The sequence below is a fragment of the Phoenix dactylifera genome, chromosome 2, assembly GCF_051530095.1.
Source record: "Phoenix dactylifera cultivar Ajwa chromosome 2, Ajwa_hap1_PhDact_Kaust_v1.1, whole genome shotgun sequence".
Lineage (NCBI taxonomy): Eukaryota > Viridiplantae > Streptophyta > Magnoliopsida > Arecales > Arecaceae > Phoenix > Phoenix dactylifera.
In genome coordinates this window covers 43,034,637-43,056,346 of record NC_143191.1, presented here as the reverse complement: position 1 = coordinate 43,056,346, position 21,710 = coordinate 43,034,637, and the positions used below count along the sequence as shown (strand labels likewise).

At 39.1% G+C, this 21,710-nt stretch overlaps 3 protein-coding genes across 3 annotated transcripts; 1 reads left to right on the top strand and 2 right to left on the bottom strand.

Moving 5' to 3' along the window:
• Positions 1-559: 559 nt before the first annotated feature.
• Positions 560-8,006, bottom strand: LOC103703652 (proteasome subunit beta type-3). The gene is made up of 7 exons (XM_008786574.5): positions 7,849-8,006; positions 7,559-7,740; positions 7,331-7,438; positions 6,884-6,973; positions 2,802-2,886; positions 2,123-2,217; positions 560-810 (listed from the first exon to the last, which is right to left on the bottom strand). Exons 1-7 carry the CDS (start codon positions 7,852-7,854, stop codon positions 762-764), a joined length of 615 nt encoding a protein of 204 aa, XP_008784796.1. The 5' UTR covers positions 7,855-8,006; the 3' UTR covers positions 560-761.
• Positions 8,007-10,574: 2,568 nt separating this feature from the next.
• MCM5 (Minichromosome maintenance (MCM2/3/5) family protein) lies at positions 10,575-15,739 on the bottom strand. Its single transcript, XM_008786575.5, has 19 exons — positions 15,469-15,739; positions 15,273-15,387; positions 14,995-15,138; positions 14,729-14,908; positions 14,536-14,634; positions 14,317-14,444; positions 14,121-14,226; positions 13,913-14,047; positions 13,763-13,840; positions 13,013-13,117; positions 12,790-12,881; positions 12,520-12,652; positions 12,326-12,421; positions 12,166-12,257; positions 11,945-12,035; positions 11,719-11,828; positions 11,398-11,527; positions 11,193-11,294; positions 10,575-11,098 (listed from the first exon to the last, which is right to left on the bottom strand). The coding sequence occupies exons 1-19, from the start codon at positions 15,627-15,629 to the stop codon at positions 11,015-11,017; spliced, it is 2,181 nt and encodes a 726-aa protein (XP_008784797.4). The 5' UTR covers positions 15,630-15,739; the 3' UTR covers positions 10,575-11,014.
• Positions 15,740-17,818: 2,079 nt separating this feature from the next.
• LOC103703655 (aspartate aminotransferase, chloroplastic-like) lies at positions 17,819-20,670 on the top strand (the record flags this gene model as incomplete). Its single annotated transcript, XM_089928241.1, has 9 exons — positions 17,819-18,028; positions 18,148-18,186; positions 18,277-18,366; positions 18,486-18,594; positions 18,672-18,781; positions 19,390-19,533; positions 19,610-19,776; positions 19,888-20,152; positions 20,404-20,670. Coding segments are annotated over 9 exons (1,266 nt in total), but the record flags the coding sequence as incomplete, so codon positions are not given.
• Between the last annotated feature and the right edge of the window lie 1,040 nt (positions 20,671-21,710).

Genomic DNA, 21,710 nt, shown 5'->3' with positions numbered 1-21,710 from the left:
GATCATCCTCCTAAAGCCCTTTTCAGCCTAACAGAAGGAGATATTGAAGATGAGTATACTTCTCAAAAAATGATTAATTCCTCCCCCAATCTGTTAAAAAAAAGGATCAACTTATCCATACTCATATTGTCCAAATCTTGAGAAATCAATTATGGATTTATCACCAACTATCTTATACTCCAAAAAGCCAAAGGCAGTTGATAGATTGGATTATAAGCAGAGCAGAAGCTTTACGACTGTGAATGCCGGCGATTTCCTCTCTCCATTCTTCCGCAGGTGATTCAGACATGCATCTTGTCAAAAACTCATGCCTTGGTTCTCATCTGCCATGTAAAAATATCTACTCGTTGTATTATCCATATGTTTGAAGGATTTTCTTGAATACCTGGACCATGAAAAGAACAGTTCCGAGTCACCCATCTTGCTGCTAATGTTCCCAAGGGTCTCTTTGCTACAACTTTTCTTGGCATGAAATAAGCATGTGCCATAAATCCCACTTTCTCAATCATATATATATATATAACTTCATAAATTAACCGAATCAACCAAAGTTGAGAGGTAGATGCAACAACCCATATCCAGATTTCATATTGAGTTTAATAAAAAACAAGACTGTAGGAATGAAAAGAAACTCTCAGGTTTACGAAAGTACAGTCTAACAAAACAGAGACTCAATGACAAATCATTTGTTAGTTTCTGCAATTGGAGAACAAAGCAGCAGTTTTCTGGGAACATATAGCCAGTACTGAGTTTTCATTAGATTAATCCATCCTTCCCTTCAATGTTCGTTCCTGCACTTCGGTTGGTGTCCTGCAGGAAGCAAGAAATGCCACATTTCAGCAAGCGATAAACCTTCAGATTTCTATTGTTGGCCACATACATCAAATTTCTATTGTTGGTCAACCAAAATGCACGACTTGCAAAGGGAAAAAACAACCAAGACTTCACTGGATAAAGCATATTAATCTGATATGCCGTGCAAGAGATGCATCATGCACCAAGGGCATTCAGGGTTTGTTTTACTAAGAAAAGATACCAAAAGTTAACCATCATATTTTCAACTTCTTGACAGATTTAAGAAAACAGAAATTTTCTGCCCAGTACTCTTCCATGGAAAAGCACCACTAAACTGAGAAGCAGCAAAAAATGGGAGTAATTATGATCGTCACATACAGACTGGAAAGGCCAAGCTTATCAATGATAACTATCCTGCATTAAGATAAGAAAAGCTGAAAATTTGGAGATTAACAAAAGGGAAACATTTTTTTTTAATATTCCAATTACTTGATTGGCAATGTAGGTTATTTATAATAGTTAAAAAGGCCATCTAGGACCTTGCAAATTGAGGATGTCCAACCAAAAAACACAATAAATGTTCACAATAAATACTAGAGATGATTTTCTAATAAATTTTGGGATAATTTTACTTTATTTTAGCATTAGGTTAGAAGAAAGACGAGAATTTTGGAGACTCATATGCTATCTAAAAAAGTTTTCAAAAATAATGACTCGACACTAGGGTATGTTGTGCCGGTACCGAGTACCGTACTGGTTGCCCGGCAGCACGAGTCGGTACAGGCCCGCGCCATACCGTGTCGGGCCTGTACCGACAAAGAATACCGTGAGAGAGAGGAAAATAGAGAGAGCAAGCGGGGGAGGGAAAGAGAGCAAGGCCGGCGCTAGCCTTCGCCGGCCTCTGCCACCCTTTGCCGGCCTCCCTCCCTCTCCCTCTTCCTCCCTCCCCCACTCGCTCTCTCTTTTCTTCTCTTTTCTTTTTCTCATCCTCCGGTGACGACGTCTCGGTTTCTTTGCCGGAATTGTCCCAGTCCGCTGTCGGTATGCCTCGGGACGCCTCGAACCAGGCAGTTCGGGATAATTCCACCGATCTTGCTCAATACCAATGGGGCTTGAAAAAACACTTTTATGGTTCTTTTGTTGAGTTAGCAGACTGCAGTCGACATAGGAAAATCGAGAAATGGTTTATCATGCTTGCAGTGCCTTGAGCCACAGTCTTTCATTTTAATTGCACATATTTACTTTATCTTTAATAAAAATAGATTACTTAAATCAAAAGGTTAAAAAAAAGGAATTGGAAAGTCTAGCAAGAGATAAATGAACTTACACAACGAGGACATGCCCTCCCCAACCGCTCAAACAATCCCGATCAACAGATGACAGTAGTGCTTGTGAGATTGTCTCGAATAATTCTTCTGGTTCCTACTAACAAGAAAAAATATTTTTAATAAAAGGGAAAAGGAAAAATCAAGGTGCAGTCATGGAAATAAAGAATGAAAATGGAAAAAGAACAAGGCACAGTCTTTTAAGTTTTTTTGGAAAAAGAACAAGGCACAGTCTTTTAAGTTTTTTCCTCTGCAATCCTGTGGTATAACTAAATGGCTTGATAGAGTCAAGTTTTTCCCCATTGCATGTTCAGCGTTTGTCTTGTAAAGTTTTTCACGAACTTTAGCATGATCCATTGTTTTCAAGTTTCAACTTAATTGAAGTTAGTATTCGTTCTGATTGGCATGCATGCTATAGCTTCATTCACTATCTAATTCTTATTGAACATCTAAAATGTCAAGCCCCAGATGCTGCACAAGGTGAATCTATAAGTGTGACCAGATAGAGCTTTTCCATCCCAAGCCCCCAAAACCTCAATATTGCAAGTGCTGATATATGAGCACTAAGCATGCATATACTTTGTGTTTGACTAGAAAGTTCATAGACAGATGGAACCAAATCAGAGAAGGGACGAGACAGCATGTGATATAGCGTACTCAATCTAAGGAAAGCCTACTAACCATGTTAGGCTTGTACATGGATTCACAAGCACCATAAAGAGACTCCGACGCTGTACCAGAAACAACAAAGTCTTTGGCAAGTTCCCTGCAAGCAAGAAAAATAACCACATGATGAGCGTGCAATCAAAACAACTACAACAGATATATATTAAAAAAAGTGGTAAAAGATGTCAGAATGATCGGAGTTTATTAATATAAACAGACTTGCAAAATGGCCCTCTGAATTTCACAAATGACAAAATGTATAGCCATTAGCCTGCTGATGTTATGGTGCACTTTTCATAAATTTCACCTTCTTGTGTGCATAGAATGTCTTCTATATGCATTTTAACTGATTATAGCATCTTAATTAATTTGCATTCTTGAAACATAACAACTAGCCGTCCATATCACTTTTGTGAATTTCTCTCTAAGTTTTACTAGCATGTGATGTGATGATTGAACAACAGTCTAGAAGCACGCTTACACCTCAGACTTAGATGAAACTAACTTTCCATTCTTCAACCAAAATTATCACTCTAGGGTATCATTTACCCATAATTTTATGAGATCCTCACTTTTGTCTGGATCACCAAACTGTGAAACAAGTTATGGGTTAAACTAACTTCAAACCCTAAAAAGAATGGAAAAAGAGAGAGTAGACTCCCTCTGAAACCCAAAATTCGCATTCACCAAACTTCTCATCACACGGTATCCAACATGTACACCATCAGTCTCCTTGTCATAAAATTTCATCCATGATGTTTATTATTTAGCATTAGTCCCATAAGAGTCTTCAGGAAAAATAGTAAACCAATATGAGAAGCTGCTAATGGACCATAAGCTTTTTATATACAAATATTTTGCTGGTCTTCCCACATGTACATCTTCCAACAGACAAATAACTGAACCTTTAAATCTCGTATTACCTGATGTTATTTTTGTTAAGCCCAATTATTGCTTCAGGTCAACTGTATTTAGAAACCACCAGTCTCAACACAGCTGCTTTAAAATCACCAGGCTCCCAAAAGACCAAGCCTAAGTTGTATCATCATAACTACTCACATGTCACCACTACAATATCTGAAACAGGAATTGTCAGGTCGTCAGGTCTATAACAATCAAAATGCTCCCTAGAGAAACTAGACACTAGACGTTGTACTTTTATGATTCTAGTACTAGCAATGGATCTAGATACAATTGATTATTCCAGCCAAGGTTCATCAAATCTAGTACTAGAGGTCGTACCAGCCAATGACTGGTTCAGTATAGTACGGGTTTGTATTGTACTATTTTGGGGCATACCTAAAACAAGAAGAGGGAAGGGGGAGAGGGAGAAAAGGAGAGAGGAAGAGAGATGGGGAGGGAGGGAGACGGAGAGGGAGGAAAGGGGAGGGTTGAGGAAACCCTAAACCTAACCCTAACCCTTTTTTTTTTAGCTAAAGAACCCTAAACCTTAGCTGAGCGGACGCGCGCACAAGAAAGAGAGGGGGGGATGGAGGAAGGGGAAGGGCCAAAGGAAACACTAATCCTCCCCGTAATATTGGGGGGGGGGGGGGGGGGGGGGGGGGGGGGGGAGGGAGAGAGAAGGGGTGGGAGGGAGGGAGGGAGGAAGAGAGGAAGGGGGGAGGGCTGAGGATAACCCTAACCCTAACCCTTGTGGAGCAAGAGAGAGAGCGAGAGGGAGGGAGTGGAAGAGGGTGGGAGGAGGGAGGACTTACTCAAATTGCATTTCCAATCCAAAATCAACTGACATACCCATCTTTTGAATGCTTCAACACTCAAGTTATGCTGCGAGTTTAATAAATATTTCACACTTTATGATGGAAATTTTGTTGAAGATAATACATGCACAAGTGTCAGCCTGTTTTTGAAACTAATTTTTGATATGTGGTGCTAAAATTTTTTGATACTAATTACCTTAACCTTATACTCAACCTAAACCAACAAGCCTTATCCCACTTAAGGATTGCCTCATTTGCATCAACACCTCAAACATGCAAATAACAAAGATAAACGGAACAACCACATTTTTTTGCCTAGATGCCCTCTCACTCAAGGTTCTTGAGTTTATTGGCTTTAAATTTCTTCTGTTTTAACAATATTAGGTTTATGATATGTGTGACAATATGCACGCTGCACAGGACAAGAAATTTTTGCAACTCTAGCAGAGTAAACATTTAGAAATTAAAAATGGCTTTCAAATTGACCACTTTAAGAGTGATTGAAAAACATTTATTAATGACCTTATAAACTTCCCTTCCATGACAAGCATATGCATTTTGCTTGGAAGGACCACATAGACATCCTAAATTTGCTTGTGAGCTCGATATTAGAAAACAATAGAAGGCTTGGCACTCGGATAACACCATGACATCCTTCTAGGAAGATACTTTGGGAGTTTCCACATCAGTCTTTAGCAATGTTTATTTTCCCCATTTTCTTTATTTCTTTTTTTTAATCTCTACATATATTATTTAAATGATTATATAATTAATACTAAAAAAACAAAATATTTCACTCCAAATTCAAGATTATTCAGTCTAAACCTCAGCCTAACTCAAAAAAAAAAAACTTCGGCATGAAGTATTGACCTAGAAATCCCTTTAGATTAACACTCCCTCAGCAACAAGAACCAATCATAAGCAACCTTCTTCCATCCCGCCGAAATACCATAATAGCTAGACAAGGAAATCACAATATAGATATCTAGAGTCCTTATTTCCCAAGCAACCAATGCTACGTGGTCAGATTACATCCCATTACAACCATATACTATGTTTCTTTTGCCTTGCAAGAACCCTGCAAAGTGTTTCTATATTTCTCTTGAACATACCTTAAAAATAAGATTTTCTTATTACTTTTTCCTCAATAAATTGTTGTGATCATCTTTCCAATATTTTGGTGGTTCTTACAGTTTTTTGTCCTCCATTAATTGCCAACATTACAAATAATGGGTATGTGAGAAGGTGCCCAGACATCAAGGGGAATAGTTGAAAATTTTGAGTCTAGCTCCAATAAAATCAATTAGTATTGCTGCTTTATCCTTTGCTCATGTGCAAAACATCACCATTGTTCGCTATACTTTTGGTACAAGAACACCAACCATATGCCTTTAAAAAGTCACAAAATTTTTAGCATGATTGATACTGATTAAATCATAATAATCACATCGGTGGAAAGCATGATAATTACCGATTAAAATATGTCTTCTACCATTAAACATTTTACATAGTTACACCAATAAACAGGCATGACATCGATTCAAAAATTTCGTTGAACAACAAACTTCTTTGGCCAAGCACTCCACAAAACTGGTTAAGAGCACCTATTCTCAAATCCACGTTTTTATGTAGCAACCAAGATTAAAGTGGTAAAAATGAACAGGCTATTCGAGGAGGGGAGGTGCATTGTTCTAGAACAGCATCAAATAATCATATTCCTGCTTGTGTATACCGTATGTTCGGAAGAGAGAGAGAGGGGGGGGGGGGGGGGTTGGGCGGCACAGTGTTCTAGAACAGCATCAAATAATCATATTCCTACTCGCTAACTATATTTCATGAGACGATGGCCCAAGACATATCCCCACATATAAACATCAACTTCAATCATGCAGATATTCACTGGCAAATGGCAAAATATTTACTACTCCCTGAAATGCCACTAAGCAAAGAAATTTGATTTTTGTCCAGGGCATACTATCATGGTGGTTAAATCACTATGACAGTTGTGGTATCTTCTGAGGGATACAAGCAAAGCTATCTATGCATGTTTATTTGACAAAATGGAATTTCAATCATCATCAAATTGATATACTCAAAAAAAAAGGTCCCTCAACACTCTCACATGGATAGACACATGAATATACATGAGATATATGCAAAATCAAGGAAGTCTTATATAAAGAGTTTTTAAGAACTTTTGTATCTACTATTCCCCAAATTTGGTGATTGGAAGTTTAATGCTTATCAGCAAAATCTGCGACAGTGCTACAAACTAAATATTTTGATGCAGCTAAGTAGGCACTCATTGTAAACAAAAAAAAAAAAAAAAATCACAAATTCCCACGATTAACTAAAACAAAAAGTGAAAAGAAAACATACTTGGCACCAAGGCAATCCATAGTACAAATAAATGGCACATTGTCATCTCCTAATCCAGCAATTACTGGCTGGCAAAAGTATGGGCCAAACCTACAACAAGATCAAAAGCCCTGTGTCATGTCATCAAGCTAAAAAAATCATGTACATTCAATAAGCAAAAAATTAGCCAAAGTAAGGACAATTAGTTTCTGAAATAAATAGACAGCGGACTGATTACATCATCAACTACCAAAAAAGAAAAAGAAAAAGAAAAAGAGTTGGCACACAGATAATATCATCGAGGGAGCATTTTATCGAGCGTAAAAGAAAATCCCACCAAACTGAATTGAGACTAATAGAAGCATTAGTTTAAATTTCGGCAAATAATTGAGATCCTTTTTTGCAATGTTCCTCATAAAGAGCTCAAAAAATTGTAAGGAAAAAGAAGTGAAGAATGAAAGACGAAACCTTTTCTCGTAAAGAAGAGCAGATACGAGGCTGGCGAAGGTCTCGGGCTTCATATCCCTCTCCTCTCGCAGCTGATAGAGCTTGTGGCGGAAGGCAAGCCGCTGGTACCTTAAACCCCACACCACCACACAAGAAACGAGAACGAAGCGCAGAGATCAAATCAAAATCAAAACAAGCCACACGGCAGAGAAAGTTATCGGAGGTGGTGGTGGATAGGGTTTTGCTCACAGGGTTTGGGCGTCGGTGGCGAGGCCGGAGAGGCCAACATAGAGCTTATCGTGGATCTTGAAGATCCTCTGGAAGTCGGTCGCGATGGTCTGGAGTTGAACGCCGAGGCGCCGGTCGCTCGCGATCGCGAAGCAGTTCTTGCCCACCATAGCCACAAGGGCGCTCCCATTGTACTCGAAGATCTGACACGAAAAAAAAAACCAAAAAGAATAAATCGCCATTGACTGATTCGATTTGATCAAAGAGACTGAAAAAAAAACGTAGATTAGGGTTTTGGGAGAAAGACGTACCGACATCGGCGCGAGAGAAAGAAGAAGGCGGCGAGGTATGTGCGGGGATGGCGGAGAGCAGAGCGAGGAGCAGGGGCAGGTAGGAAATGGAAAAAGGGGTTCTCTCTTTCTATTCTTGCGACTTGGGGAGGAAGTAAGAAGGCTTATCAAAAGGGCAAAGCAGGGTTCTGTTAAATTGGTAGCCTAGTGGTACTGGGCAGCAATTCTAACCACAAGTTCGAATCGCTACGGCGACGATTAAATTGTGGACCGAAGCTCACTACTTTGGCTACTGCTTGGACTTATGATGTAGGACCGCTCTTGAACCGCTAGTAGCCGGGGTGGTGCCGAGTGTGACGTACTCACATGGAACTCGAGCCAGAGCTCAGAGGAGTAGCTGAGCCGGGCCTATGGGTGGGGAGGGTATGAGTAAAATCGGTCGGGGTGCCCAACACACGGCAATTTCTGCCCGCATCGAATATTCTCCTGGCGGGACGGGAGCCCAGTGGAGCTGCTACGCAGGGATGGGCTTGTCCCTTCCTCCCCCTATCCTTTTTTTTTTTACCAAAAAAAAAAAAAAAAAAAAAGAGCGAAGCAGGTTCCGTTATCTTAAGATCGGGCCGGCAAACGGACCCGACCGCGAGAAGGTGTGCAGGGTTCGGAACCCATCAGGCTTCAATGGCTGGAGATCATTTTTAGTGTACAAAAGTAAATAAAATGATGTGGGAGACGCAAGTATAACTATTTATAAAGATTAAACATTAAATACTACCGGAGTATTTAAAAAAAAGAAAAACATATAAAATCAGCAAACGAAGGACAAGTCATTCATATTGTCATGATGTCAATCAAGATTGAACACTAGGGGCTGCTCATCAGGAAGGAAATCTTAATCAAAATTTCATATTTTTATGATGTCAACGTTAAGCGACCAACACCTATATCCACCTAACGAGGAGAGAGAGAATGAGAGGAGAGAATAGTGAGTACCTTTAAAAATAGTCTCCTCTTTGATTCCTCGCTAGGAAAGAACCGTCGGAAGCTTCACCAGGTTGAGATAATTGGTCAAGCCTCTACGATCGTTGCCGTCATTTGATTTGGGCCAGCAAGCTGCTGAAATGGCATGAAACAAGGCATTCCCTATTTTCCTCTTCCTTTCTCTTTGTTTTTGTCGGTCGCGGACGGCCATCGTCGGCCACTGTCGCTTTTGGTTCTCTTGACAGCACGACGAGCGATTGGCCGCCCGCCATAGTTGAAAGGAAAGAAAGGAAGAGAAGAGCCAAGCCCTTCATTCTTGCCTCTTTCCCATTTCCTTCTGTCTTGCCGTCCTCAGTCGTCGTTTCCTCCTGTCCGGCCAACCTCAGTCGTCGTCGATGTCACTAGGTTGGCTGTCATTGCCGAGGCTGGGCCACTTGGTGGCCGTCACCCTTGTCCTGAGAAGAGAGGGAGAGTGGATTCTTCCCTATATTTGAGATGAAGAAAAGTGTCCTCTCTCTCTCTCTCTCTTCTTTCTCTCTCCTCTCTTTAATTTTCTCGCTAATTTCTCTTTCTTCTTTTTCTCTCTTTTGGTGTCTCTCTCTTTATTTGACTCGAGTAGGTGGTAGAAGGGACTCGACGAACCTGGTGATGGACCCTTACTGGACACCAGTAGGCGATTCAGGTTACTAGTCCACTATTTGATTTTATAGAAGGAGAGTCATCTGCACGAGAAAATTCTGTTTGGGATACTCTACACCCCAATAGGAGGATCCCAGATATTCTCATTGTGGACCCAAGTTGACCTCAATAGAAAGTTCTGAACCAGTATCGCTGTGACCACCCATCGCATTAGCCTTACCACAAGCATCACCGAGTACCATTGGACTCTATCATCAAAAATCTCTATTATATTATTTGTACCGTTGTCTAATTATTGTTTCATGATTTGACTAGTTGGACTGGCTAGAGGGGACCGACCTAGATCATCGGACGTGCTACCTAGTCAACCATGTCCGTTGCATCCGACTGTTGTTAACTACCATTGGATCCATAATTGATAACCTTTGATCTATTACCTTTTTTTAATTGAATATATATTTTTGATCAGATGGATTAAATTATTTTGTGCGAATCATTTCGAATAATTGAACGTTGTTATCTAGTTGGCCTCATATATCTTTCTACGTAAATCTACCCTAATTTTATATGAAGCCATAGTCATCTCGATAGAAAGAAACCCAACAAAATTTTATACTCTAGTTTCTAAATCGAAATAAGGCTTTGACCTTTTATTTATATTTAATTTTCGATTAAAAAATAAAAAATATAAATAATTCAAATAATAGAACTCTAAAATTAAATAATTACTAAATAATTGATTCATTAATATAACAAATAATTAATAAAAAATAAATTGATTTTATATTAATATTAAATTTTGAGCATGAAGAATTAAGGTTTTGGAGGCTTGTAATCATCATTGAGATTTGAGATTGAAATGGAAGATAGAGTTTTAAGATCTGGAGAACATAAGTTTAAATCATTGAGAATATTGAGTTGCTCTTTCCCTCTAACTTCTCCTCCCTCTCTTTTCTTCCCTTTTCTTCTTCTATCCTCTTCCCTTCTCCCACTCCTTCCTCTCATCCTCCTCTCCGTCTCATCTTGCAACCCCTCTTTCCGGCCAAAGAGGAGAGATAGAGCTCTTTGGCTCAACTCCTTTCAACTCAAGTTCCATTGTAACTCAATTTCACCTAGTAAGGAGTACAATGTAAAATGAAATGGAAGACATTATATTTTATGAATCCACCATGAAGATAGATGCAACGTACTAGTTCCTTCACTTTGTTCATCTATTACAGTTCAATAATACATCAGAAATAATTATCCTATATTGCAGGGTGGATTTGAACAAGTATTGCAACATTACTTGATTCTTATAGAGGCCTATTTTAGGTAAAACTAGTGGAGCCCCAATGACAGACCATGTGTACAATACCAAGCTGATATAAGCCATGATTCATGAATGGCAAAAAATCATCTCCAGATCTCATTTTAGATGGGGCATGCTCCATATGTGGTGCAGGCTTCCCAATGCCATCATCTGACATCAATTCTTTTTTTTTTCCAAATCATCACAACCTACTGACACTATCATACGATCAACCTAAATTTTCCTTCAAATGTCGTCGGCTCCCAAAATTCAGTCACATCAAGCTTTGCGAACGATAACATGCCGTTCTCTCTTGTACTCCACCTCATCCCTCTGGTGCATGATCAATAGGGCTCTCCTCACCTGAAGCGTGCAATACATGTTACCAGATTATGAAGTCTGTTTAAAATGTAAAAGAATCAACAAAAAAGTTTGTATTTTCCAATGGTTTCCTCACAATAGATTCATTCATCCCCATTCTTGTAAGCTGATCAACCAGACGTCTTTCTGACATTTGGCTTCCAATGCCCATCCTTCTCTTTATTTGGGTCTCAGCTTGCTGTTGATAAAATTAGAAACAGAACACTATTTAGTTCACTACAGGAAAGTGGGGAAGAAATTAAAAAAAATGGAGCTCCAGAGGGATAGATGTTTCATTCGACCTTGATCTCATTTGCAATCTCAGGAGTCAAATTCAGATGCTCGTTGATTCCAGACCGGGCAGCATCCATGGTGGAAACGTTGAATAACCTGAATGCCTCTTCGACATGCTCTTGGGTAGCAACAGAGGTCCTGAAGTTGCAGTCAATCAACACAGGATAGAAAAGAAAGCACTTAATACCACCAAGAAAGGAGTAAATCATGGTAAAATAGCATTATAAATTAATTTTAAGCTTTCTGCAAACTGTATGATAAGCAGTATTTAGAATTTCAAATATTCGAACTCAGAGACCATTTTGCAAGTTTTTAAAAGGGGCACTCACAGTCGCATCTTTGCAAGAGACTCGCTCAACCTTATTATAGCTTCAAGCTGCCTCACAGTGATTGGAATTGCAGCAGGCTTCCCTGTTTCATGAGCCTGCCGCCTCATTTTCTACGTAGCAACCAGAACATTAGAATTTAGAAAAACAAACAAAGCAGTTAGCAGAACTGGATTCCAAAGACCTCATGGGAAAGTACATCTTGTCCTGGGGTTGAATCTTAGCATACCTGTCGGATCTCAACATACTTGTTCTGCAACATTTCTGCAGCCTTTTCTGATAGCCGCGGCTGACAGGTAACACGGCAGTACTCTATGTACCTTCACAATTTAAAAAATAAGTATTATGTTTTAGGGAAAGTGTATAACTTTTTAATGAATATTATAATAATAATAATAATAAATTAACAAATACAACTTTATGCGTATGGCAGAGGTCATTTATAAGTACCTCTTCAGCCAGTTTTCTCCTTCTGCAGTATCAGTGTTCTTAGAGGCTGCAGCACCACTGGCATGAACCTTTATAATATGGCTGGCAATTCGCTGAATGAAAGAGAGATTTAGCAGCTGATGCTAAGATATATTAAATTAAAGCAAAGAAGTATCCATACCTTATCTTGTTCGTACATTCTGATATCTTTCACAATGAAGATTAGATCAAACCTAGAAAGGATGGTTGTCTGTAAATCGATGTTATCCTGTGCAGTCTGAAAGATGAAGTTTTCTTAGCAATCCATGTCCTGAGTGGATTTCAAAAAGAATAAAATTATGAGGCACTATAGAAACTAACTCTTTGATCACAAACCTTTAGATCATCATAACGCCCAGATGGAGGGTTAGCAGCCGCAAGCACAGATGTTCTTGAGTTAAGTACTGTTGTTATCCCTGCTTTTGCAATAGAAATGGTTTGCTGCTCCATGGCTTCATGTATGGCAACTCTATAGACAAAAAAAAAATGAGGTCAAAAGGCATGGTGCAAAGGGTAGGATCTTCAAAGGAAAATAAATACAAGTGAAGAACTAAAATAACAAGCAACAGTAGATGGAATTTAAAGCTCAACCCCAACATGCTTTACCTGTCTTCAGGTCTCATTTTATCAAATTCATCAATACATACTACTCCACCATCTGCCAAAACCATTGCTCCTCCTTCAAGATAAAATTCACGCTGAAAAAAAAATCAAGTATTACTTAAGAAAAAAGCCTGGAAGGAAGTACAAATCGCTAGCAAGAGTTTTATATAAGCTAAGAAAGCAGAAACTTGATATGCATAATTATCAAATGAGTTCGTAATCTTACTGAACTACTGTCACGAATCACAGAAGCTGTAAGACCAGCAGCAGATGAGCCTTTTCCTGAAGTATAAACAGCCACTGGAGCCGTCTTTTCCACAAACTTGAGAAACTTCACATATAAAGCAAAATGTGGTCAGACCACAGTCCTATATCTAAGTACATTCAAGTTTATTATGCTGCCCCACTACAGATTGTACTGAGTCTAAACAACAGAATATAGGCCAGTGATCTAAAAGCTAATTATTTATTTTGATGGATAAGCAGAACCAAAAAATAACTTCAAGCACAAAATATCCCTGACAACATCACCAGATCTAGGGGTTTAATGAAACAATGTAGACTGATAGAAATAATGCAGAGATCAGGTTTTTGCTTAATGGATATCTACATATAGAAGGATTTCGTGAGAGTTGGTACAGAAACAATATCAAATCACCCTTGAATTTTTATTAACGTTTTAGGAAAAAAAATATTTCTAGAGAAGATTTTATACCATATCCTGCCAGTAAACATGATGGTGAATATCAAACATTTGTCTTCATGAATTCATACAATTCAGGCAAACACCTTTTGAACTGCCTGACCCAAGCCTTATCATTTAACACAAGAAAAGCAAATCTATGCTAGATACGTGCTTACGAATGTACATATATGATCCTCATGTAATTAAGGGCATATCATAGGCAAAGGAAAATATCAAAAATAAACTGTTACTCTGAAAACTGCATTAAGCTCGACTATTCACAATACCAACCTGTGATTTTGCAGTAGATGGATCACCCAAAAGCAATACATGGATATCTCCTCTTAATCGTACACCATCTGGTAACCTCTGTATTTAGGAAGGAATTAATTGGAATAGTGGGAAAAATATACTGCCAATGAGTTACAGAAAATTCAATACCTTCTTTGATCCCCCAAATAGCATACAAGCAAGTGCTTTCTTGACGTCAGAATGGCCGTATATTGAAGGAGCAATCATTGAGCATATCTTAGCATATGCATCGGGTCTTTGAGCAAATTCTTTAAATTCTAATTCCTGCCCAAAACACAATCATCATCTTCCTAACATAAATTATAAGCAGAAAGACATCTCAGTGGAGAAGGCCTACCTCATCTAGCAAGAAGGTAGATGGACCAGTAGAATTTGTTTCGCGAGTTTGTTCCAACCCAACAACTCTAATATAGGGTTGTTTAACTCCAACTGCTCCTTTCTGGCTGCAAAAGACCCAACAAACAGTATCATAAAGAAATATTGTATTTCACAAAACTAAGCTTAAACAAACACTTTAATCACATTCTCCTTACGTTGCCGATGCTTGGTACACACTATAAATACCCATGACTGTTAACCTTGTGCCAGGCACGATAGTTTGAACCAAATGGCGATCTACTGAGAGAAGCATGTTCCTTGGAAGCTCCCCAGTTGGAACATCCTTTCCATTAAAAGGTCATATAATGTCACGAAAGAGAGAACGACAGAACGATAAAAGTTTTTAAGCATCCTCTTAACTTTAGGCTACTAACCTCAGGATTTTCCTGCAATTTAAGGGTCTGCAGATCTACATACTTGCTCTTGTCCGGAGCCACAAGCCAAGGATCTAAAGGACAAGGCTCTTCTCCAGGCTACAGAAAAGAAGCCCATCGAGATAGCAATTTAGGAATACGTCAAGCAATACAATTTTTGCTAAGAAAAATGATATTTTTGATCAACGAGTACCTGAGGAACATGGTCGCATGATCGGGGAACAATGGCACCACCCAGCCCTGGCCGGCAAGGAACTATTCTGATGCTTTTACAATTCTTGCACATCAGCGTCACGTACGTCGCTTTGGCCTTCACTCTCGAAGCGGCAATTGCTATACCGGCAATCTTAACAAGCTTCGACATGCACTCAGCCTAGCCCCGATTCCACATGCCCAATTAATTAAGGAATTAAATGGAAAAAGGAAGGAACTGTGGGAATGGTTGAGCGAAATACTGACACCAATCGACCTCATCGACACCGAATGCTCCTTTGAAGAGAGAAAGATCTGCACATCCCCTGTGACGGGCTCCTCCATCTCCCCTGTCTCAGTCGCAACCTTCGATCTCAGGCTTGCAAGCACCTCGGCTGCTGCAGTTTCGAACTGGGTAACGGAAAAGGAGAAGCCTTTTCAAGTTTCAACAATAGCAACGAAAGAAAAGCAAAAACCACATCCCTAGACAACGAAACCCTAACTTTTCGACGAAAATGGGTTGAAGAATTGGCAAAAAAGCGTACCAGGGGCAAGTACTCGGCGGGGGACTTGCGGATCTTGTCGGAGAGAACGGCATCGAAGGCATCAAGGTCCTCCATTGCCACCGTGAGGTGGTCAGTGTTGTGGACAAGGCTCTCCCTGCGATCGCAAGCACGGAGATCAGAGGAGAGGGAAAGAGAGAAGACGGGGAGAAGGGAGGGGACTACTGAGGTTAGTTACCGGTAGGGGAAGTCGCCCTTGTCGCCATTAAAGCCGCGGATGAATTCTTTGAACTTGCGGAGGGCGGAGTGGCGGGTGAGGGAGCCCTGGTCCGGATCTCCGCCGCGGGGAAACTGCGCCTGGTCGCTGTAGAACACCGCCCCCTCGTCCCACCCCGACATCTCTCTCTCTCTCTCTCTCTCTCGATCTCGATCTCGATCACGCTCGCTCGCTAGGGCGAAAAAAACCGGAAGCTCTCTCGCTCTAGGTCTAGAGAGGGTGCCCTCGATGTCGTTTTGGCGGGAAGGAGGGGATTTTGGCGGGAAACAAGGGCGCCGGCGTTTCTGATAAAATCGTCGCCGTGCGTTTTATAATGGACCATATTGACCACTACGCAGGCCCTGGATCAAGGGCCTTAAAGAAAAGGCCCATTGTCCGGAGGTCTCTTGTTTTGATAGGACATGGGAGATGAGTTGAGTTAATTACTTACTGTCACCTCCTTTGACTCTTGAAGGGATGAATCAGATGGGGTTTATCTGGAGAATTGCATGTCCTATCAAGCGTTATCTGTTCATGTGTAATTCATCATTGATCAGAGGAAATTAGATTTTTCTTTTATTTAGGCAGTACAATTAGACAGTTCTAGAGTAGATACAATCTGTAGCATCAATGTAAAGAACATCTCGTAAACAGAGCCTGAGTGGTTAGCCACATTTGCCCTAACGATTTATTTTCTAGTTAGAACCAAGAGCCCGCCCTGTGAAGGACTTTAAGACATTGATAGATAATTCAGTTAATTATCTAAAATAAGAGTAAGTGCGAAACATTAATATATATTAGCGCTTTGACCTTTAAGGGCTTGCCCTTGAAGGAGGTCCGGATTAAAATTAGTTATCGAATACCGATTTAATAGCTAGACAACATAGGAGTGACATGGATCACATGTACAACAATTTAGGATCTTATCAAAAATGATTAGTTGAAAGGTATTATTTGAGTTTTTTTGTCCTATATAAGTATCTAAGATCTACCGAACAAATAACCGATATGGGACTAAACGCATGCTTCCACCCGCACGGGTCCTCACAATGTACCTTGCAGCAATTTGAAATACTAGGAGCATAAATAAAGTCTTCTTTGATTCAGTGATCGTTGGATGCAAAGTAAAACTATGGGTATATATGGAATCATCGGAGGAAAAAAATACATGGACTTATGAAAATTTAGGATTTATTTTGAAGAGTTAATTTGGTGCTTTATAAAGTCATACTCGATACATTATAACATCCCAACACCCAGCTGATAATTATAGATCAGATGTACCAAACGGTCACTTACTTCCACAAGCCTATTCATTATTTAGGATACAAACCTCAAACACAAATCAGGGTAGTGCCAACATTTTCTGCTGTTTCCTATGTAACTCCACCTAGCATTTCTTACGGAATATGGAGAAACTAAGATCTCAAATATCAGAGATCTACCTCAATTCCTCTCTGTCATATTGTCAACATAATCACCGCAAAAATTGCAAGCTGCTAATAATTTCATCTAAATTTTCTGTAATTTTCTATCATTATTAATGAAATATTTGCATAAGAACAGGAAAACAAAAGAAAGATAGAAAGAGAAAAAAAATTATTTCTTAATTTTCTTACATTTGGGTTATCTCAAAAGTTATATATACTAGCATAAATACTTCATACAAAAAAATAATATATATACTGATATAGGATCACACTAATAAAAAAAAATTATTGAATTATATAAATTATTACAAAATCTTTAAAATTACATCATACGGAAAAAAAATAATATATAGATTGATACAAGATCATGCTAACAAAAAAAATATTATTACTAACAATTATCTTCTCCTGAAAACCTTAATAAACTTGGATGGGTTTGCCCTCCCATAATCTAGACATAGAATTAAAAAGGAAAAAACCTTCTGTTAAAAACCACACAAATGCATCACGACTGTGTTCCATTGTTTGCGCGTTTTGAGGTTGAGGGAACTCGTACAATTTGAGTGGCAGTGGTACATAGACCATTTAACAAAACATCAAAAACTAAACTGTCAGAGTTAAAATTGTAGAAATTAGTTATAAAATAAAATTAAATGGGCCATAAAGAAGGATAGCTGAAGCTGGCTGCAGATAAATCTTTTTGGTTGGATCCAATGTTTTGTTAAATTCATTATAGAAGGGGCCCATCACCGCGAAACCATCGATCAAAATTGTTGCCCTTGTCATGCTTTTGAAGTGCTGAGAAAAATATGCAATTTTTTTTTTTTTTTTTCTAAAAAAATCAGAGAGTTTCAATCTGCACTGATCTGGACCTGGATTGTGCCTGAAGATCTAAGTGGTAATCATCATGGGGCTTGCAGGCTTTTGGTCCAAACAGTACGGTTGTCGCACCTAATGGTTCTCGCTTTGAGGGTGTGACTTCAGGCCCTCCAGACCCATATTATGAGCTTTTGGAAGCATTTGAGGCAGATACAAGCGACACCAAAGTAAACCTTTGGGTCAGAGCTTACAGGGTGGAACTCCAACCATTCGTGCTAAACGTAGTTAAGAAGGTACGAGTCCCATTAAACATTCATCTGGTAAACTTCAGTATGTGATGCTTGATGCGCAAAGACACAAACAGCAAATTCTATGTTACCTCAGACTTTTGCTATTTTATTTTGTTCTGCAGGCAGAAAAACTTATGCTGGAGAAAGGAGAAGATAAAGAGGTAGTTTGAAATATTAAGCTAAAAGGGTACTGCAGAGTCATACCCCATCCCTTTTCTCCCCTGACCTCTAAATCCTGTTTGATGTTGCAGTATCTTCCAATGGATGGTTTGGCTGAATTTAACAAGGTCACTGCAGAACTGTTGTTTGGAGCAAACAATCCCGTTATCCAGGAAGGAAGAGTATGCAATTATTTCCTATGAATTTTTTGCTTTTCTTTTTGAATTCTTTTAGTTTAATAATAATACATGGAGAAAATAGCTGTAATAAATTTGCTTCCACTCTGCCTTCTGTAATTCAGGTTGCTACTGTTCAAGCTCTTTCTGGAACTGGAGCTCTTCACCTTGCTGCAGCATTTATACATGGAAATTTTCCTAATGCAAAAGCTTTAATATCATCTCCAACTTGGAGTATGCATGTTCTCTGATTAGCATTTCTTTACCGGCATCCCTTCGATCTGCTAATTTTCTGTTTATATGTTGAACAGGCAATCACAAAACAATTTTTGATGATGCTAAGGTTCCTTACTCTGAATATCGACATTATGATCCGATATCTAAACAGTTGGATTTTGATGGCATGATAGCAGACATTAAGGTACTGCACACCATTGCTCTTGCACTCAACTAGATTGGCTCTCCTGTTGTATACTTGTATTTCATGAGAATTGAGAACACCTTCTAGGATGCTTTGATATGGGGACAAAATTGCCATTGTTATTGTTGTTTAAAAATTCAAACATTGCTAATATTGATTATATGTTTGCCATGTTTTTACCCTTGGAGTTGTTGTCACTGGTTTCTTCTAGATGCATTCACTCCATCTTCAAATAAATTTTTGCATAAACCATTTTCTTTTTTAAATTTAGAATAGGCATGTCTTGAGATCAGATTGTCGTCGTCATCATCTGCTTCTTCTTCTTTCTTCTTCTTCTTTTTTGTTGTTCTTCTTCTTCTTATTATTATTATTATTAAAGGGAGGGAGTGGCATCTATGCTAAAATTATCCATCTTTATTTTTTTCGAAATGCACACTCGAAGCATCGGATCCAAAACCTTTGTTACCAAGAAGAGGTGTGACTACCACATAGGCAAGCCCAGGTTTACTATGACATGGAGAAGTTAATTTGGTGTCTTCTCCTAAGAACCAACTGGTGCACCTATTATTCTTCCCCTGGTGTAGTAAACTCTTGATTTGGTTTCCTAGGCTGCACCACATGGATCTTTTGTTCTCTTACATGGCTGTGCTCACAACCCAACCGGAATGGACCCGACGCCAGATCAGTGGGGTAAAATTGCTGATATCATCCAAGAGAAGAACCATATTCCTTTCTTTGATGTTGCATACCAGGTAAAGAAGCTTAATTCCCCATAGTTACTGCTTGCTTCCAATTATAATGTGTGCCTGAACTTAGGAAGCACTGCAGGGTTTTGCCAGCGGAAACCTTGATGCCGATGCATACGCTGTTCGGTTGTTTGTCGAGCGCGGTCTGGAGCTTCTGGTTGCTCAGTCCTACGGTAAGAATCTAGGATTATATGGAGAAAGGATTGGAGCAATCAACATTGTATGCTCATCCTCAGAAACTGCCGCGAGGTACATCATCAACTTGCATGATGAACAATGGCTTGGACTCTGCAAACGATTTATGATGCATGCTGCTTGCCGGTCTGTGCAATGTGAAAATTGATGCTTTCTTGTAATCAGGGTGAAGAGCCAACTGAAATGGCTAATCCGGCCTGAGTATTCAAATCCTCCTCTTCATGGTGCTAGGATAGTTGCCAATGTTGTTGGAGACCCAGCTCTTTTCAATGAATGGAAACAAGAGGTGGAATTAATTTCTCGGCGTTTGAAGAGTTTAAGGCAGAGACTCTTTGAAAGTCTCTCTTGTAAAGATAGGAGCGGAAGAGATTGGTCTTTCATTGTCAAGGAAAATGGCATCTTCTCCTTTATTGGCTTGAATAAAGCACAGGTGAAACATTTCTTTTTATCTTATTATATCTTTGCTAGATTAATCTGTGAATGTTGGACATTACCTGGTTGAGAGGTCCTGTTTCTAATTTGTTGTCCACAGAAATAGAGTAATTAGTTCCTATCATTTTTCAGATTTCAAATCCTCATGGCAGTGCATATCAGATTGCACACGCTCTCGCTGTTAGTGTTTTTCTTATACTGCATACCTTTTGGTATGTCTTACATTGTGTATTTGTACGTCTTTCTCAGATAGATAATATGAGGAACAAATGGCACGTATACATGATCAAGGATGGAAGGATGTCTTTGGGGGGATTATCTCTCTCTCAATGTGAATATCTTGCAGATGCCATTATAGACTCATTCCACAATGTCAGCTAGAAGATATCGGACGTCTAATTACCGTACTTTGTATGGACAGCTATGCTGGGACTATCTGATCTTGTTCTTATGGTTTTCACTTGAATCTAGTTGTGAACTTCTGTGCCGAAATCTATTCATTGTTTTGTAGTCTAAGCGGATGTCTCATACAAATCGGATACGAATACACCTAAAAAAGTCAAAAGATAACAAGTCATAGAGTGTTTTTTTGAGAATTGCACATAATTATAGTCTTCAGCGCCAACAAACACCTTTGATGATTAATTATGAACTACTTCTAAATCTTGTTATTTTTAAGAAAAGAAATATAACTTTGTGAGCTAGGAATTGGTTAGAGAAAATGTACTGCTACTGATAGACACTTATGGATTGCATGGATCGTATTGCACCAAGGTTAGGACTCTACATGCACAGTGGTGATCTGATAAAGTGGATGGATGGCTGAGGTCATGCACCTATAGGGTAAGGGTTGTATCTTCCGCTTGCGCACATCATCATTGGATCGTGCAACGGTTACTTTAAGATTTGTACAGACGGATGACTCAAAGAGTTCGGAGTGCTTTGAGAGTTGCACAAAGCGCCATCCATAGTCAATGTCAAGAAGATCGATCATTTTTTCATGCGAAAGATACAACCCGAACCCTATGTCAAGGTGCATGGAAACTTTGATATTAGGTAAACAGCAAGAAAAAATCACTTATGTGCCTCGCACCGATCACTTTGCTTCATTTAGCAGCACATTTCAAAGGGATCAATAACGATGCAGAACACCACCTTTTTGAGTGAACCTGAGAATCTCTCAAGTGAATCAGCATTAAGCAAGTGATGCACGTCTCTGCTGCTGTGTAGGGCTCTGTTCCTCGCCAGACGTAATAAAAAGCCATGAAACAACTTTATTCGAATAAAATTATTTATTTGAATAGTTTTTATTCTATTAAATTAGTGGAATAGGAATATTTCATGGAACAAGGAAAACTTGTTCCTTTCAGATAAATTTTATCTCTATCTATTCTTCAAACACATCAAAGAGTGATGGAGCAGTTATATGTCTATGATAAAATTGTAACTGGAGGTATCCTGCCAAACATTCTATAAAGAAATGGAATAGCTTTACTCAAACAAGGACACTTATTCGGTAATTCTATCTCGCCAGATTAATAAAATTTAATTATTCC

Coding starts and splice junctions, on each gene's coding strand:
- LOC103703652 (XM_008786574.5), bottom strand. Junction 2,218..2,801: donor CCATGTACAAGCCTAACATG/GTTAGTAGGCTT, acceptor TCTTGTTAGTAG/GAACCAGAAGAATTATTCGA. Junction 811..2,122: donor GGAGGGCATGTCCTCGTTGT/GTAAGTTCATTT, acceptor TGCTTCCTGCAG/GACACCAACCGAAGTGCAGG.
- MCM5 (XM_008786575.5), bottom strand. CDS start 15,629: ATGTCGGGGTGGGACGAGGGGGCGGTGTTCTACAGCGACCAGGCGCAG. Junction 14,635..14,728: donor CATGCGACCATGTTCCTCAG/GTACTCGTTGAT, acceptor TCTTTTCTGTAG/CCTGGAGAAGAGCCTTGTCC. Junction 11,528..11,718: donor TCTCTTGCAAAGATGCGACT/GTGAGTGCCCCT, acceptor CTGCAACTTCAG/GACCTCTGTTGCTACCCAAG.